Raw genomic sequence first — 18,804 nt, forward strand, 5'->3', positions numbered from 1 at the left:
CTTGAATCTGTGGCTCCCTGTTACCTCCAGGATCAAACACAAAATCCTGTTTGTCATTCAAAGCCCCTGTAACCTAGCCCCTCCCTTCCTCCACTGCCCCACCTCACTCACATTACAACCTTCCAGGTACTATTCAATCCAGTGACACTGGCCTCCCACTCTCCAGCTCATGGCATTTTTTTCTGGCTATCCCCCATGCCAGGAATGCTCACTTTCATCAACTCTCCTGGTTTCCCTAGCTTCTTTTAAGTCCCAGCTTCAAGTCACCCTCTGTAAGAAGTCTTTCCAAATCCCTCTGTTAATTATTTCCTATTTATCCTGCACACAGCTCTACATACACATAGCTTGCTTGTTGTCTCCCCCATTAGATTGTGAGCTCTATGAGGGCAGGGACTATCTTTTGCCTTTCTTTATATCCCCAGCACTTAGCAAAGTGCCTGGCATACAGTGTTTAATAAGTGTTTACTGACTGATACCTGAGTGAGGATCGCCCCTGTAAGAAGGCCCTACAAAGCTAAGATGGTCAACTATTTCTGCAACTCAAAATTGGGCCACGGCTGTAGAGGCAACAGAAACAGCTTTAAGATCTCCTGCTTGAGGGTCTACAAATATCAACATAAGTGCAGATGGTGCTGGGGATAATGATGAGAATGATGGTGCTGGTACCATTCATGGTGAAGAGGCTAGCAGAAACATGTCAAGACTTGTAGGAGGAACCTTGAAAATGCTTTGTCTATAGCTCCTACTCCATCACTAGCCAACAGAAACTTAAGATACCTGGCTGCCACCAGGTAGAGACAAATAGGATTTATTTTCCTACTCCATTAGGAGTAGGGTTAAGAGATGCACCAGCTAAAAGGCTGATTAACTAGGGAAATTTAGCAGTCCCTTCTCCCTACCTCCAGCAGCATCAGGACACTCAGGAAGGTGTCCAAGGATCCCTTCAACCCTAGGCCACAGTGTACAAGGTGAGTACCTAAAGATGGCTCCACTGCACAGACCAAGGCAAAAATGCAAAACAAGGAGCAGCTGCTGGAACAGTAAGAAGCAGAGCTCTGAGTATCAGTTCTGACTCCCCCAAGCCACCCCAGAGGGTCCTACCTTTCTATACTGGCAATAAGAAAGCATTTCTAGCAATTTCAGGGGTGGAGCTGCTGCACTTGGAACCTGATCCTCCAAGGAGGCAGGCTTTGGGCACTGCTGCCTTGCCCCACCCCCTGCCCTCTGGAGGAGGAGGACAAAGCCAAGCAGAATGCGGTAAGGGAAAGAACTCCAGTCAAAGGCAAGAGGCTAGACTTCTAGTCTATACTCTGTCACTAACATGCTCTAGGACCTTGGCCCGGGGTCTTTAATCAGTTGGATTCCTCCTCTATAAACTGAGGGACGAGATGCTTTCTAGTATTTCTTAAAGCCCTAAAATTATATGATCTGTGACTCCTAACCCTTTGTTCAAATCTAAGCGTGGACAATAACAGACTTTGTGGCCTCTTCAGTTACTGTGGCCCCCAGCAGGGGGCTCTGGTGTAACGTAAGTGAAACCCTAACTCCCCACTCTAAAAACCTGGAACTTTAAAGCTGAAAGGGACCTTAGGGATCCCCTAGTCCAACCCACTTCCCCTCATGGAACTGAGAACCAGAGGGAGAAAATGACTTGTCCAAAGACCCACAGCCACGCCTAGCAAACAGTCCCTCTCATAAAGGCTAAGCCCCAGAAACAAGAGGACGCAGAGCCAGGGTGGCAGCCACACTTTATTCTAGACATCAGCTGCTCAGCAGCAAATAGGCTCCACCCACATCATAATGTGATCAGGAAAGCCCAGTTCTGCTCCTCCCACTATTCCTCTGGCCAATCCTGGGGACACTTAGACCTTTGTCTGACTTTGGGTTCCTAGTGGGTTAGGCAAGTGATGGAGAGGATCAGAGGCCACCAGGTAAGGGGCTCAGAGACAGAGCAGGCTCTGTTCTACGGAAGAGGGCAACACCTTGATGGAGGAGGAAGGGTCAGGTGGGTCACACAGGGGGAACACCTCTGATTCGGCGGATGATATTGGCCAACCACCTGACAAGCCTACTCCGCTTGGGCTCTTCCAGGTGGAAGGTACGGGTAAGAAGGTTGTAAAAGGAGCCATAACAGACAGCCACAACGGTGCAGGTGAGGCAGATGACGTTGTAGGGCATGCTAAAGTCTGGGGTAGGCAGGTTCACCAGCAGCGGCTCAGTGTAGAGTCTCACAAAATAACTGGAACTGTCAGAGGAGGGAAACCTGCCAGGGAGGGAAACAAAGAGATGGGAGTCTCATGAGAGCTCAGAACTCTCGGCCTCAGTCCCTTCTTCAGATTCACACCAATAAGAGCACACTCTCTGAAGATTCCAGATTTGTAAAATGCTTTGCTCACAACAACCCCATGTTACCAACCGCACAGGTATCACAATCCTCATATAGAACTCAAAGCTAGGGAAAGCCAAAGCAGAGACATGAATTCAAATCTCTTGATCTCACAAGCCAGGGCTCTCTACACCATCCTACTACCCACTGCCACCCAAAGCCATCAGCCTAGTAACTGATTTTGGTCAATGAGGAACTATTTTGGGAAAACATGACCTTAATGAGCTCTAAATGTTTTTACTATTGTGCTGATCACTCCAACCAACAACCCCCTGGCTTCCAAGGAGTCATAAACTAAAAAGCACTTGTGAAAAATGCCCTAATTGGAGTCTCTGCTCCCACTGCCCTTGGGGCACACTGCAGTCATGACATGGGAAGGTGCCATGGTGCAGTGCAGAGCTCTGGCCAGAGTCTCCAGGCCTAGGGTGGAATATCAGCTTTGTCCATTAATAGCTGCAATGACCCTGAACTGGCTATTTCCCTTTTCTAGGACTTAGTTTCCTCAGCTGTAAAAAAAAAAAGGAGCCTAGACTAGATGGTCTTTCAGGTTCCTCCGAGTTCCGCCATGCTCTTAAGTCCCTCTCAACTCCAACATTCAATGTAGTTCAATTCAGTACAATTTTATTAATAAGCACAATGTATAGAGCACTGGCCCTGGGTTTGAACTCAGAGGACCTGAGTTCAAACCCAGCTTCTGACACTTGACACTTACTAGCTGTGTGATCCTGGGCAAGTCACTTAACCCCACTGCCTAACCAAAAAAAAAAAAGCAACACCTCCCAAAGTCACGGAGTTGGATACTAGATGTTCTAGGTTCTGAAAGGATCTTCCAGTCTTAACATTCTATGTTCCATACTCTAAGTTCTCTTCTAGCTCTACTATACTGAGTATCTGATGATATTAAAATAACTGAGATATTTATAGCAATGAATGAATTACAATGTACTGTAAGCATACATCTTATCCGATCTAATAAGATTAGATTAGGTGACATCTAAGGTCCTTTCTAGCTCTGATTCTCTAGTCCTACATCCCTTAAAATAACCCTATCAGGGAAACCGTCCAAGTATAATCTTTCCCATTTTAGAAATGAGTTAAAGGAGGCTCAGATCTTGAAGGCTATGAGTCACACACTTGCTTGGGTTGTGACTTGCCCCTGGTCAGATGGCCTGTAGATGGCAGGGTCAGTACCTGAACCAAGGCTTCTGACTCTAAATCCACAACAAGGTCCTCTTCAGGTCCAACCAAGATTTTGGCAGCTCTGCTGTGGTTGGGGGTCAGCATCCTGTCCAGGCCCCTTGCCAACAGCACCCCAAACCCTGATGCTGCTCTTTATCCCATCTGACCCCACAGGAGAATTGTAGCAGGTTACTCCAAGGTGTATGTTTCCAAAGGATACCAGGTAAAGGGCAAAAAGTGTTCTTTACCCCAACCCCAGCCTCCAGAAAAGAGATCTCCAGGTTGTCTGGACACCACATTCTCTGAAAGCAGAAAAGTACTACGAGAGGGGCTCAGGAGTGTGTAGCTGCACCCAGAAGATAAAATTTTGACACTCACATTGTGCTGAAGAGTGGGCTTTCTTCCCAGTCTGCTGGTTTGGCTCCCACCAGGTTCGGCACCAGGGCACTCAGGACGGATGGGCTGCACAGAAACAAACAAAATGTGTTTCTGACTTATTACTACCTTTTGGGGCAAGCTTCAAAGAGGCTGGGGCTGGGGGAAGGACAAAAAACAGAAGGCTTCCCAACATACCTGACATAGAAACCATGATTCGGGTCAGGCGTGTATTCAGTCCACCTGAGCAAAGCACGTTCAAACTGGATGGAGACCTTGGTAACAGAATTAGCTGGCAGCTGAATAAGCATCTCCAAGAGGTGGGGGCGCAACCGGTCCTGTGCGGGCTGGTAATGAATGTAACCTGGAGCAAGAGAGGGTCATCAACTTCCCTCACCTCATCCTGGGGGCTTACCCCAACCTTTGTACCGGTGCCATGCTCATATCTTGTCTCAGGCCCATGTTCTTAGGGGGTAGGGCTGGGGACTGAGGCAGTCTGGGCGATAGAACAATGTTTTCAGAGATCAAAAAGGTCTAGGACAGGCTGAACTCAAACTTTCCAAGCGTGGAAAGGGCTGCTTCCTGAAATAGTGACTCTTCCACCCCTGGAAGCACACCACCAAAAGGTGCATTCTTCTTAGGGACACCATGGATGGACTCTCATATGGGAGGGAGGTTAAATTAGCTGAAGCCCCTCAAAGCTTTGAGGTTCCACGAAGACAGGGACATCAGAGCCACAAGGACCACAGTACTGTCAGGAAAGGCGGGGAGCCAGGGTCCTTACTTGGCTTGTTGTCCTTGCCCTTCGTGGTGATGGCCAGTGTATGAACATAGAGCCGTAAGTACCAGGGCACGGTCTCCAGCAGCAGAACAGGAAAGGCTCGGTACGGGTGGGTGTTGTGCAGCACGGTGCTCAGCTCCCCCTTCTGCAGCCCATAGCCACTCACATACCGTTGGGCATGCAGAAATGGAACTAGCTGAGACTCTGTGGGAAGGATGGGGAAGCAAAGGGGTCAGAGTGAACAGGTCATCAAATGAAGCCTAAGCCAAAAAAGGGGAAAGGATCGCTTCTCACATTTTTTAACTCAACATCCTCCACAAAGGATGATGCAGTGCAAAGAATTCAGAACTCAGGACCTTGAGACCTGGGTTCTAGTCCCACTTCTGTCACTAACTTGCTCTCTGACCTTGGGCAAATCATTTCCCTGCTCTGAGCTGCAGTGTCTTCATCTGTAAAATGAGAGAGTCAGAATGGATGGTCTGAGGCATCTTCCAGCTACTAAATTTTATGACAACACCCCAATCTATCCTAGAGCCCTAAAGCCTAGGAGTGCGTTAGAAAAGCTTTGGAATCAGTGACATGAGGTTTTGGATTCTAGCCTTGGTCCCATCTCCTGCTAACTGGCTATGTGACCCCCGGCAGTTACTTAACCTCTCTGGGGGCCAGGAAATGGGGAGAATAACTCATACCCTGCCTATCCCACAAGGAAGTCTTGGTCCTGGAGAGAAACTGAGATAATAGACATAAAAAGAAAACAGACATGCAAATTTGTTTATGACTATTGAGATAACAGACAAAAATAAAATAAAATTACATGAACAAAAAGGAGACACATCGTGGTATAAGGGAAAGAGCGCTGACTGGAGTATAGTCAGGAGATGAGTTGAAATGTCAGTTCTGACCATTAGTAACCTAACCTCTTGAGCTTCAGTAAGAGGTAGTAACTACTTATGACACCTACGTGATTAAGCTGCTATGTTTTAAATCTCAAAGTGTTATATGAATGTGACTTCTTATTATCCTTCCTATCAGCTTAAGAGATCTCTATGTCTTTCCCAGATTCCCCATAAGAAGAGTCCCCAAGCCCTTCACCAATATCTTGGAGCTGCTTCCACTTCAGCTGCAGGTTAAGGCTGCGGGAGCCACTGAATGTGGCAGGGTTAAGCAGGTCATAGACAGCATAGGTCTTCCGGTCTCCCAAGACGACTGCCTGGTATGTGGATGTTGGAGGGGGGCTCACCTCAAGAGTCTCATTCTCCTAGGGACATAAGAATAAAGGTAGGTAGACCAACAGTACCTCCAGCTCAGAGGAAGGAAGAACATAAATACGGAATGTGCTGCATACCCATTAGGTATTAGTTTCTTTCTCTGTAAAATAGGGAGAAAAACATTCACCCCCCTATTTCAAAGAATTGTTAAGAGGAAAATATTCTATTAGCCTTAAAGTGTTATGGAAATGTGAGCTTGAGCTCTTACCTGACCATGTCTGGAGATATCAACGTAGACATAACTTTGTGAAGCCAAAGGACAGGCCTCAGTGATGGTTCGAGAAAACATCCGAAAGAGAGACCAGTCTGCAGAGACAAAGAGAGAGAAGAGTTAAGGGAAGTACTTGGATGGGTCCATACTTAGGGGGATGGGGTGGAAGTCAAGGGTTATTACCTTTCTTCCCCTGGCCTGTGGTATAGGCATCGAACACAACTGTGAGGGTCTGCCTCAGCTCCCAGGAGATACTGACACAGTGGGCATCCTAAAAATCATAGAATATTAGAGTTGGAAGGAACCTAGGGCCAGGGACAGATGTAAGACTGGCAGCAGTGAATAGCATTTCCCATCCCTACCCAATCTGTCTCTAAGCTTCTGCAGAATCATAAGATCATAGATTTAGAGCTGGAAGGGTTCAAATCCAACTCCTTTATTTTATAGATAAGAAAACTAAGGCCCAGAGATAAGTGACTTGTACAGTGTCGAAATATCTGAGGCAGTATTTGAATGTGTAGGTTATCCTTATTCTGTATTTTAACCTCTCTTACCATTCTGACTCAGATCTGGTTAGTCAGAGCTTTTCCTTTAGGTGCCCAGTACCCAAAACGCCTCACGTTATCAGTATATGGAAGAGCTCACTCCATCATCAGTGACTTACCCGGCACACAGGACGGATATGCACTGCCTGTGAGTGATAGCTGGTATGGAACAAGCGTTCAGCCTTAAGAAGTACAGAGAGGCCTGCCTGGGGAGCAAAAGAGGAGAGAAGGTTTAACACCCACATAGGAAACTTCTTCAGATGCTACCTGGTAATGTGGAAGATGACTCTCCAGACATATTCACTGCCATCCCAGAATGAAGTAGTACTTTCCCAGTTTTCCCAGTTCCTTGGTATTGGTGAGAGCTGGAGAGTCTAACAGAATAGTTCCAAATAGCTCATTTCACCTTGGAACTACAAGGCAAGAGCTTCTTCCATGGAGTGAGATTCTCAGTGCACACCACCTCTCGGGGAAGGACAGCATAACGAAGGAAATGATGGTTGGTACCTATAAGAGGAAAGGTCAGAGCTCAGGGTCAGGCTGGTCTCTGTCACTTATACCAAAAGCATTCTAGCCTAACTCTAGATGATAGAGGCTAGTGGTCTTCCTACCCTCACCCCCCCCCACACACACACCCAGGTTCCCCAAGCACTGTTTCTACTTCTTTTCATCATCTCAAATATTAGCCACCTACTGTGTGCCGAACATTATACTCAGCATAATAGGGAAACACAAAGTTTTAGATAAGACACAGTCCCTTCCTTCAAGGAGTATACAATTCAGTAGTGAGATCACTCATTTACACAAATAACTAATACATAGCATTATAAAATAAATGCAATTGAGAAGTACAAAATAAAGAGCTATGCGAGGTCTTACCAATGTAGGATTTTTATTAGGTAGGCCCCATTTCACTAAGTCTCAGGAGGAAGGCAAGGGTGAATTAACTCTTCTCTTCCTCCTAGAGTCCTTGCCAGGTTTCATTACTAAGAACGAGAAAGCCATCCTGGCTTTCAGACGGCAGAATATATTCTCTTTCCATCATCCTCTGGGTTTCAAATGCCAACAGTAAGACCAGAGACCTTTGTTATCTACTCTTCTCACACAGTCTGGTTTCCAGGACTCAACTGCTATTCTGTCCCTTCCATGAGGTTGATAATAACAACTGGTATTTGATATATATAGAGTAAAGCACTTTACATACATTACCTTACCTAATTGTCACAACAATCCTGAGTGTTAGTACTACAGATATTAAGCCTCACTGTTATAGATGAGGAAACTAAAGGTAAAATGACTTGCCCACATTCACATAGTATGCATGAGACAGAATCTGAACCCAGGTCTCCAAGGACCCAAATCTAGCACTATTTCCAATCTACCCCCAAGGGAGTCTTGACTTTGTCACCTAACTATTGATCACTGGCCAGTTACTTTCTCTCTCTGGGTCACAGTTTCATTGTCTATGATGTCTTTTAGCAGGATATAGTATCCTTCCTTATCTCTTTTAATAAGATCTATTTTTGCTTTGTCTGAGATCAGGATTGCTACCCCTGCTTTTTTTTACTTCAGTTGAAGCATAACACATTCTATGCCAGGTGTTTTTTTTTTATTTCACTCTCTCTCTCTTTTTTTTTTTTGGCTTTTTGGTGAGGCAAGTGGGGTTAAGTGACTTCCCCAGGGTCACACAGCCAGGAAATGTCCAGTGTCTGAGGCCAGTTTTGAACTCAGGTCCTCCTGACTCCAGGGCAAGTGCTCTATCCACTGTACCACCTAGCTGCCCCATAGGTCACAGTTTCAATACAAGACAGTTGAACTAGATGCTCTTTAAGGTTCCTTCCAACTCCAAAATTTTAGGATCCTACAGGGAAGTGTGGAAAGATGTAGACTAAGTGACAGAATCATAGGATTTAGAGCTGGAAAGGACCTTAAAAATTATGATCTAATGCAGGGGATTCTTAACCTTTTTGGTGTCATGGACCCCTTGGGCAATCTGGGGAAGTCTATGGACTCCCTGGATTAATATTTTAAAATGCACAAAATAAAATACAAAGGATTGTAACAAAAACCAATTACAATGAAATATACTTATAAAAATACGGTGGGTTTTTTTTCTAAATATAACCTGGACCCCAGGCTAAGAACTTTGATCTAGTCACAAAATCACAGATTTGGGGTTGGAAGGGGCTTAATAAGGTCATCTACTGTGACTTGTAGATGAGGAAATTGTGATCTAGAGAGAATTAGTGACTTGCCCAAGGACATAGGGATGGCAAATAGTAGGGTTAGATTTGAGGCCATATCCTCTGACTCCAAATCTGGTGCTCATTCTACAATATCACATCCAGGGTGTCTGGGACTAGCTCACCATTGGCCACCCCCAAGGGTTTGAAGGAAGCAGTAGGAGTGACAGTATTGGTGGAGTCAATGAAGTTGAGAGAGGCGCAGAAGATCCCTGAGAGGATGTTACTGAGCTCCTTCCAGGATTTATCAACACTAGACAGAAAAGAAGGGGAAAACATCCTAATTCAGTCTTGGGACTGCTTCTGTGTGTCTTACAAACAGATCTGACTCCCAGAGTGAAATTAGGGACAATGTAGCAAAATAAAAAAACTCAACCCCCAAAACAAAAAGGCTTGCCACCAAGGTAAAAAAGAGAAAATGCTCCACACACAACTCTCTCTCTGTTCTGGCCACTCCCTCTATAACTTCCACTCCTTATCAAAGGGCCCTCTCCCCTCCAGCTAGGCCAATCTTCTTGTCCTCTTAAACATAGGGGTGTCATGATTATTACCAAGAATAACAACTCAAATTCAAATGGATTTTTTAGTTTGTAAAGGACTGTTTTCACAATAACTCTGTGAGGAAGGGGCTGCAAATGTGATATCTTCATTTTATAGATAAGGAAGTGGACAATCCTGGAGCTCAAGTGATTTAGGATCCCAGGATCTAGAGCTGGAGGGGATTTTGGAGAGCAAAGTCCATCCCTTGCATTTTCACAAATGAGGAAACTATAGCAGAGATGGGAGATAATCAAGGAAAGACAATTAAAGATGTAAAGCAAAGGACAGAAAAGAGTAGAAAGAAAATTGGAGAGAGAAAATACAAAAGCTAGAAGTTGGGAGAAAAAGGTAGCCAAAGAGCAAGGTTCAATAGGTTTTGAGGTTAGAAGTAGAGGTTAGGGCTTTCTATTCACCTACTTTGGGCTTCAGGGTTTTTCCCTCTTTTAACTACCACCCTGGGAAATATTCACAGCTCTTCAAGTGTCCCTATCCCAAAGGGATAGTGCAGTGATGTCTGACTCAAACAGAAAAGGACTTAGAAAACCACAAATTAATGTTATCTATCTTGTATTATAATTTTATTTATTCTGTTAAGCATTTCCTAATTACATTTTAATCTGGTTCCAAGGCACTAACAAGCTTTATGGACTGCTTGGGCCCAGTTTGACACCTCTGTCTTAAAGGATAAGTACAATTATTCTCTAGAATATGACAATGAAGATTCATTATCCTCTACACAGTAATGTTCCTGATAACTGATAAAAGCTACTCCAGACCCTTCCCAGAGGTATCCCAAGTCTCCACTGTGGGAACACTGTGAGAAAATAAACCTGAACAAACATTGATTGTTATTGACTAGGATCTTAATCTGAGGTCACCAGAGTCTGAGGCTCACTCTACAACACCCAAGACACTACACACCTGGCAGCTGGGGTGGACAGCCTGACCTATCTCTGCTGGCCCCCACAGGCACCAGGGACACAACTGGTGGAAAGCAGGGTGGGGGTGCCTCGGGGAATCCTGCACTGTCTCCCTTCCTTCACCCCTAACAGCAGGCAGGGGCAGGTACTTACTCTTCAACTGAATCTTGGAACCAGACCCAAAGCTCAGCCCCCGCTGGGGCCTGCAGGAAGGGCTGGCCCCAGAATCGAGTCCTCCAGAAGCCCTGTGTGAGTGACAGATGTAGCTCCTGCACAGAGTACTTGGAGATCAGCTGCCCCAAAACCTTGGGGAAAAGCCTGTAATGAGAAACTGAGAAGGAAAGAGATGAGCTGGCTCAGCCTTCTCTCCTATACTCCTCAAAAAGAAGGCATGGGCCCCAAAGAGAGGGCTGACAATGAAGAGAAGAGGTAGGTCCAGTGCATACCCCCTTCCTTCTCACCCTCGCCCCCCATTAGTGACTCTGCTAATCTAGGACCAGACACCACCCTCATACCTTCAAACAAACCGTCCTAGAGTTCAGCTCGTATTCAAAGCCCACCCCTAGAAGAACCTTTCCTCTTGTCTCCAATTCTACCCCCTATATCTCGCCTGGTCTTCCCTGTCTTTCCTGCCTCCACCACTATCAAGATGAGGCACGATGAGGTTTCTCCCATACTGAGCGCCTCGCTTGCTCTAGCCCCCAATATCCCACACGTCCTGGGGGCAGAGGTCCCCCATTGCCCTAGAACCACCCTGAGGCCCCGCCCCCCAAGTCCTTCCCAACCAGCTCCAGCGATGCAAAGTCCCACCTCTCACAAAGCCCCGCCCCCCTACATGAAGTTCCGCCCCCTCTTCTCAATCCAGAAGCAAGGCCGCCCTAAGGAATCTCCGGACCCGCTGCCTCACCTCCCTCACGCTGCAACTCCGAATCCCAACGCGTGCGGAACTGAAAGGTAGCCGACACGTCTCCGGAAGGGAGCGGAGTGAGGACCAGTTCCTCCCGCAGGCTATCCCGCTCTGGCTCTGCCCTGCTCTGGCCGCCCGACCCTAGAAGCAGCGCCAGCAGCAGGTGCAGCACGAGTGGCGCCGCCATGGCCATGGCCGCGGCCGCCTCCGCCGTGGCCACCCCGCGGAACCCGCCCCCAAGGGCCCATGGCCAATAGCGAGAATGAATGGGGGCGACTTCCGGGAGAGGCTCCGGGCACCAGATTGGGTTACCAGGGCGACGTCTGGCAGGAGGCGGGGCGCGCTTCACTTCGCGGAGGCTGCCGGGAGAGAGAAAAACTGGGCGAGAGCGGCGTGATTCTTTCTTTGGGCGATGGTCTCATTGTTCGGTGCTTGGTGCTCGGGGCTCCTTGTTTTCTCTGCGCCCCAGTTTGCCTTCCTATAAAATGAGACCCAGCCTTTTTTTTTTTAATATGAAGACCTCCTTCTTTTTAACAAAAAATTTCCCCCACCCCCAACTGGGAGTATTAATATCGCTATCTAATTGAATCCACCGTTTTCAGCTACCTACTCCTGTAAAAAGCTTCCTACTTTGGCACCGCCTCTCCCTCTGACAAACCCCTTATAGTTAGACTGCTGATCTTACCACCCAATCTATCAACCAACACCGATGGGCATGATTAATTGCCTACTGTATGCCAGCCACTGTGATGGGTGCTGGTAATATAGGAACAAAGAATGAAAAAAAAAAAGATACAGCTGACATTCCAGCAAGGAAGACAAGTGCGTCTATGTGCATGTGTGTGTGTGTGTGTGGGGTGTGTGTGTGTGTATGTATATATATATATATACATACACACACACACGAATCGGCAACGTATATACACATATACATATATGCTGATATACATGTGTATATGTGGTCATATGTAGTATAAATATAAAGTGAGTAGAAATATAGGCAAAGTGGTTAAACACAAGATAAGGCGATGGAGCTCTAGCAGTTTGGAGGATCAGGAAAGGCTTAATGCACAGAGCCGAGCTCTAGCTGCAAGTTGAAGGAAGAGACTCAACTGGAGATGAGGAAGGCATGCATTCAAGGCAGAGGTGGCAGCTAGTTAGTGCAAGAGCATGCAGATGAGAGATTGAGTTTCATGTGTGAGGAGCAGAGAGAAGGCCATTTTGAGTGGATCGCCATTGGGGATTAATGTCCAATAGAGCTGGAAAGGTGAGGTAATACTAGTTTGAGTAGGGCTTTAAAAGCTAAGCAGGAGAGTTTATATTTTAACCTACAAGTAATAGGAAGCTACTGGAATTGATTGAATGAGTAGTGAGGTCAGATCCTCTTAAGAAACATCATTTTGGCAACAGTATATAGGATCCCACAAGGAGTGGTAAGAGAATTGAGGCCAATTAGGAAACTGTCACAATAACCTGGGTTAAAGATGATGAAGACCTGGATAATTACAGGCAGCATTTATATAGTGCTTTTTAGGGTTGGAAGCACTTTACAGATTTTATCATAACAACCCTGTGAGTTTACAGATAGAGAAACTGAGGCTGATTTGCCCAGAGACGCAGAGCTAAGTATCTGAGGCAGAATTTTAATTCATATTTCCCTGTCTCCAAGTCCAGCTTTCTATCTATAGCACCCCTTAGCTGTCTCTAGTAAGTTAGTAATTGTGTGAGTAGAAATGGATAGAAGAGATAGAAATAGGAATAGTGCAATTTGGCAACTGATTTTGTATGTGGAGCAAGGAAGAGTAAAGAGTCTAGTATAAAACATGAGAAACTGGAAGAGGGGAAGTTTTAGAGAAAATATAATGAACAATACTGAGTTTAAGATATGTCTGGGGCATCCAGTTTGAAATGTCCAATAGGTAATTGATGATGCAAGATTGAAGCTCAGGAGAAAGACTCTGTGTGTGTGTGTGTGTGTGTGTGTGTGTGTGTGTGTGTGTGTGAAGACTCAGGTCTTCCTGACTCAAGTCCAGGATTCAATGCACTGCACTCTCTCATTGTTTCATTCATATGAGTCATCTGTGCAGAGATGATGGCAACATCCATGGAAAGAATAAAGCTCTCTCCAAACTCAATGATGATCTCTTTTTAAAATAATTTATGTTTTTGTGTAATGCAGTTCTGGTGCATGTGCAGAACTCATCAACTTGCTAAGATGTTGTCTCTGAATGGAGGACACTAGGGAGCAGCTTCTGGAAACACTGTGATGACATATGAGGGAAGTGCCTTAGACAGACTGGAGGATGCAGAACATTGCGTAATTGGCTCTGATTGGCCTAACACATGATTGGGAGTAGCCTTTTTCTATTGGCTATGTAGCTGGAGTTGTCAGCATCTTCAAATTCCAGCTCTGTCTTTTGGCTACATTTGAATCTGGGGGAAGGAGGTGTCTTCTTCACTCAGCATCCAGTGAGACCATATGCTAAGAAGGAAAGCCTTAGGGCCACATCCCCTCTTTCAGGCCGTATGGACTTCCCAAAATGGGGTTTCCTTGGTCTTTTCATTCCTTCTTTTCCATTCTAGGTGCAGGGAATGGAGTCTACAATCTTGGGAGTTTCAAACTCCAGAAGAGCAGGCCACAGGGAATCCAGGCCAAGTTTTGAAGCCAGTACGACATCAATGTTCCAGCAAGCAAGGAGGTACCTTCAGGACTCCGTCCAGCCCAGTAAAAGTACTCATCTGGCAGCGATGCCACTTTTGGATATGAATTTGGTGGGATCGATGCTATGTAGGGACTGAGCTCAGTTTTGATCCTAATTTTCATTTCTTTATCTTTCCTATCCCCTCCACTGGAATGGGATAGTGGGGATTATGACCCATGATGTTGGGGGAAATGTTTTTACATTTGTTCTTGTTATATCTTTGGGGTAAATATCCCTTTGTAAAAGTTATCTGATGTTAAATGGCTAAGCGCTCGTCACTGTCCTCCTAATGAACGGGGGAAATAGCTGTGGGAGTTTGAACCAATAGCGGGAGAAAGAGATTCAGGATGCACTAGAATCCTGAAAGGAAGAAATTATAACCTGGCCCTGAGTGGAGCCAGAGCATGCTTGTTACCTTTGTTCTGGACTTGACAGACATTAACAAATGTGAACATTTTTATATGAGAATGTAACATGGCACGTGTACAGACATTCTCTACGTGGTTTGGGTTCACTGTATGAGAGCTTTGGAGCAGTCTCTGGACATGAAGTAACCAACTGCTAAAAAGACTTGGTGTTTTAATATTATCTGATAGACCCTTAGTGGTCATTTGGTTGTCACCCACCCCTACCCCCGCCAACTTGGGTTCTGTATCTGTTAGAAGAATTCCATTTCCATCTGATGTTTTCTGGTCAGGTGGTAAAACATGATTTCAGTGAGAGGCCCTCCAATACCTTGGTATTAGGGTAATCTCACCCACATGGTAACTGATGCCAGGTACCACAACTGGGCAAGCTTGCCCCACTAGGAACCTGGCTACCATTGCCTATTTGATGTTTGTTTCTTCCTGATTTTGAACACCCTGAGATAAATGAGATGGATTTGTCCTGAGGACCTTGAAAATTTGAAAGTTCTACTGCTTGGGAGTTGGCAGCAGTGTTGTCCTGCTGAGCGCCCCCTCCCAGGGATGGTATCTGATGACTGGGGTAAGCTTCTGCACTGGGGAAGGCAGTCACCCATAGGTGAATGGGAATGCAGCTAGGTTGTGATTAATGCACATGGTAGAATGGCACCAGGCCTCATTTAATGCCAGCCAAAATTCAATTAATGTGACAAGTGTAAGCTAGTCAGTTTGCGCTTTTCCCATCATTGGATATGGATATAATGTGCTGACGCATACTGTATTACCAACAGTTGTGTTAATTTTTTTAAATACCTTTAACAAAAAGGACAAAAGGAAGAATATTTCAGATGGAAACAATGCTAGCATAAAAAGGAAGAGGCTCATTATTACATTAGAACAAAATTTTGATATAATTGAACAACATGAACATGGTCATAGTAACTTTAAAATAGGACAAGATATCTGGATGCCTGAATCTATAGTACAAAATATTATTAATCATACAGGCAAAATAAAAGAAAAAGGGAAATCCCTATCAACTTTTTGTGGTTTGCAAACAGCTATGAGGAATAGAAGTGTTACAACAGTCGAAATGGAGTATCTTTTAGCTGTAGGTATTGAAGACTGCAGTCCAAAACACATTCCTCTTAGCAGAGCAGCCATTCAGATAAAAGCTTCAAATTTATTTAAGACAGTTAAAGAAACTGGAAATGAAGTAGATAATGAAGAAACTCTTACTGCAAACATTAGCTGGTTTGACTTCTTTAAAAATTGGGTTCATAGGGGCAGCTAGGTGGTGCAGTGGATAGAGCATTGGCCCTGAACTCAGGAGAGCCTGAATTCAAATGCGGCCTCAGACCAAACTCTTGACACTTACTAGCTGTGTAACGCCGGGCAAATCACTTAACCTTAACTGCCTAAAAATAAAAACAAACAAAAATTGAGTTCATTTGCATGTCATTAAAATTACTGTAGAAGTGACCAGTGCAGATTAGGATGTGGGCACTAAATAGTTTAAAGAATTTAAAAATATTTTAAAGAAAATAATCGAAGGCAGGTAAACCAATCAACAAATTTTTAATGTGGATAAAATGCACTTATTCTAGAAAAGGATGTCTTCTAACAAAGAAAAAACTCAACCTGGATTTGAATTACCTATGGCTTGCCTGACATTTTTATTGAGATGCAGTGCAAAAGGGGAATTTAAATTATAACCAATATCTGTTGATCTGAGAAACTTACAATCATTGATTGCTTCAAGTTCTTTGGTAGGCAAATAAGAAAGCATAGGTGATGAAAGCTGCTTTCAAAGACTAGTTTTCAGGTTATTTTAGTCCTGCTGTTGAAAGATACTACAGGGACAACAATATCCCATTTAAGGCATTACTGATTTTAGATAACACTTAACGCTGTCCAGCCATACCTGGTTTGTTGTGTGAGAATGTGAGCATGCCCATTTGCCAAAATGTGGATATAGATCACTGCATCTACCTGTGCATATATGAAGATTTAAAGATAGAGAAAATAGTTCAGTCTACACTACTAAAATATTTTAAACTTTAACAATGTTTTCACCATATTATATAGATTATCTTTAGATATGGTATGGAATAATGTTTGTATTTTTTCATCTTTTAAAAATCTTGCTTTCTTTAACTATTACTTTGTAATAATTTTGAATCTGAAATACATTTTCTTTTGCTTTTATATTACATTAACAAATAAGTAAAAAGTTACTTTTTAAATATTTTCATTATGCATTTCCATTGGTCTGGAACCAGTTATCACATCTTACATACATTTATGTGTAGTGTGAGATCAAATAATGAGATCACTTCATGAAATTCATCATTGATATTAATTGGGACCCATCTGTAGACAGTATAGAGTAGTATTGCAAAACTACTTTATGTTGTGATGAGACTTAAATGTTCATCTTGCATCCCATTGTAACCATAGTTGTAAGCTGTTACTGAACACTGTTAATTCAGTTAAGGTACACTATTATGTTTAACATTCCTCTTTCTGTGTAGAAATAAAATGCCCATTCCATACCTGATTCATATTCTACAGAGCACCTCTTTTATGTTTCCCTTTTTGAAAGGAGTTCTAGGCTTGTGAGCTATAAGTAAAAATGAGTGTGAGAAAGGAGAGCCAAATAACCCTATTTAGAAGAAGGTCTCCCCAGGAATGAACTTGGTCCACAAATGGCTGGTACCAGAAGGAGATTCAAGTGCCTCAGCCCCTGTGGGCTCAGCCAAGCAGTTATCTCAAGGTTATGCAAAGAAGTACTAAAAAAGAGGATTGTATATATAAAATACGCATATATAGTGGCCACATAATATACTTCTGGCCCATATGTGGTATACATAGACATGTGATATGGGATCTGGCACACTGCATCTCTAAAAACAGCTACAATTTCTCTTTTTGCATACAGTGGAAATAAGGGTATATGAGAAACCCTCCAGCAGCTTGTCTGTGGAGGGGAAAGCAGGTTCTGGGACTTCCTCTCTCCAGAAGAAGTATCAAGCTGGAATTGTACTGAATTTTCCAAAAGTTTTAAGTTATTTTAAGCTATTAAAGCCTGAAACTAGATGCAGACTTTTGGAACACCCTATATCTACCACACATCAACTGTCTTTAAACTAGGCCTGCGTTAGGTTCAGAGTAAAAGACACTTCCCCTAATCACTTTCAAAAGGAGGGTAACACCTAATTTACTATCGCCGTATCGTCAGCTTAGTTCCTTCTCACCAAATACTAGTGAAAGACCAGTAAACCTCTTTCTTAAAGTAAGTAGTAAATAGTAATCAGAGAAGATATATAAATTAGAATAAACCCTCTCTCCTGCCACCACCAAAAAAAAAATAGTTCACCTAAGTAAATGAATTCTTCAGTTCAGAGAGACAGAAAAATCTCAGCTCAATTAAAAAGAGCTATCTCACCAGGAAGTCTGTTCTTAGTAGTCTCTGATAGAGGCACTAGAAATCAAAAGATGTGCTGGGGGGAGAAGTGGGAAGCTACTTCCCCAAATGTTTTTGGCTCTGAGATCTCCACTGTAAAGTGAAAGTCTGAGCCTTGCCTCTCATGTCCTATCTTCAGCTCCTTCTCTGTTGCCTACCTTATAGTCCTGGCTAACTGAGGTCTCTCAGCTATCAGCAGTTATATCCCTTTTTATACATTCAACATGACAGAGCTATTCCCCAGGATAGAGTTGGGTGGAAGTGAAGTTAAACATATACAAAATCAGGAATCTCAATTACATACAGCATTTTTTAAAAATTCGGTAAATTTAACGTTTCAAAACTCTCCTGCTTGTTTCTTTCCCTCAGAACTACCTTATGTTCTTTCCTGTGCATTTTAAAAATTAAATTCTCTTTTTTTAATCACTAACAGTAGTTCCTCTTTTCCCCCAAATCCCCTCCCTAACTTTTAAAAAGTCTTTCCTTGTTACAAATAAACAGAATTAAGTGAAACAAATCTGCACATTGGCCATATCTGAAAATCTTTGTCTTATTCTGTAACTCTAGTCTATCATGTCTCTGGTAGGAGATGTTTAACATCCTTTGTTATCAGTCCCATGGAGATTTCGTTGGTCATTGCTTTGATCAGAGATCTTAATTAAGTTGTTTTTCTTCATAATACCATAGTCATATAAATTTTTCTGGTTTTGCTCGCTTCATTCTGCATCAGTTCATAGATATCTCCCCAGATTCTTTTGAATCCATCGATTTCATAATTTCTTAGAGTGATATAATATTCTGTTACATTCCTATGCCATAACTTGCTTCAGCCATTCCTCAAATGATGGATACTCACTTTGTTTCTAGTTCTTTCATA

General features: G+C 43.7%; 1 protein-coding gene and 1 long non-coding RNA gene across 2 annotated transcripts; one reads left to right on the forward strand and one right to left on the reverse strand.

Annotated features, from left to right (window-relative positions):
* Nucleotides 1-1,731: 1,731 nt before the first annotated feature.
* Nucleotides 1,732-11,579, reverse strand: PIGT (phosphatidylinositol glycan anchor biosynthesis class T). Its single transcript, XM_020984083.2, has 12 exons — nt 11,356-11,579; nt 10,602-10,779; nt 9,114-9,241; nt 7,152-7,252; nt 6,865-6,951; nt 6,384-6,471; nt 6,198-6,295; nt 5,814-5,979; nt 4,725-4,925; nt 4,139-4,304; nt 3,944-4,027; nt 1,732-2,263 (listed from the first exon to the last, which is right to left on the reverse strand). Exons 1-12 carry the CDS (start codon nt 11,546-11,548, stop codon nt 2,011-2,013), a joined length of 1,743 nt encoding a protein of 580 aa, XP_020839742.1. The 5' UTR covers nt 11,549-11,579; the 3' UTR covers nt 1,732-2,010.
* LOC144455863 (uncharacterized) lies at nt 11,285-17,021 on the forward strand. The gene is made up of 2 exons (XR_013484675.1): nt 11,285-11,402; nt 13,939-17,021. It is a non-coding gene; the product is annotated as an uncharacterized LOC144455863 (long non-coding RNA).
* The last annotated feature ends 1,783 nt before the right edge of the window (nt 17,022-18,804 follow it).

This window comes from Phascolarctos cinereus, unplaced genomic scaffold, assembly GCF_003287225.1.
Source record: "Phascolarctos cinereus isolate Bilbo 61053 unplaced genomic scaffold, phaCin_HiC Scaffold_2;HRSCAF=192, whole genome shotgun sequence".
NCBI classification, from domain to species: Eukaryota; Metazoa; Chordata; class Mammalia; order Diprotodontia; family Phascolarctidae; genus Phascolarctos; species Phascolarctos cinereus.

Coding starts and splice junctions, on each gene's coding strand:
- PIGT (XM_020984083.2), bottom strand. CDS start 11,548: ATGGCCATGGCGGCGCCACTCGTGCTGCACCTGCTGCTGGCGCTGCTT. Junction 6,296..6,383: donor CACAGGCCAGGGGAAGAAAG/GTAATAACCCTT, acceptor TTGTCTCTGCAG/ACTGGTCTCTCTTTCGGATG. Junction 4,305..4,724: donor GGGCAAGGACAACAAGCCAA/GTAAGGACCCTG, acceptor CTCTTGCTCCAG/GTTACATTCATTACCAGCCC.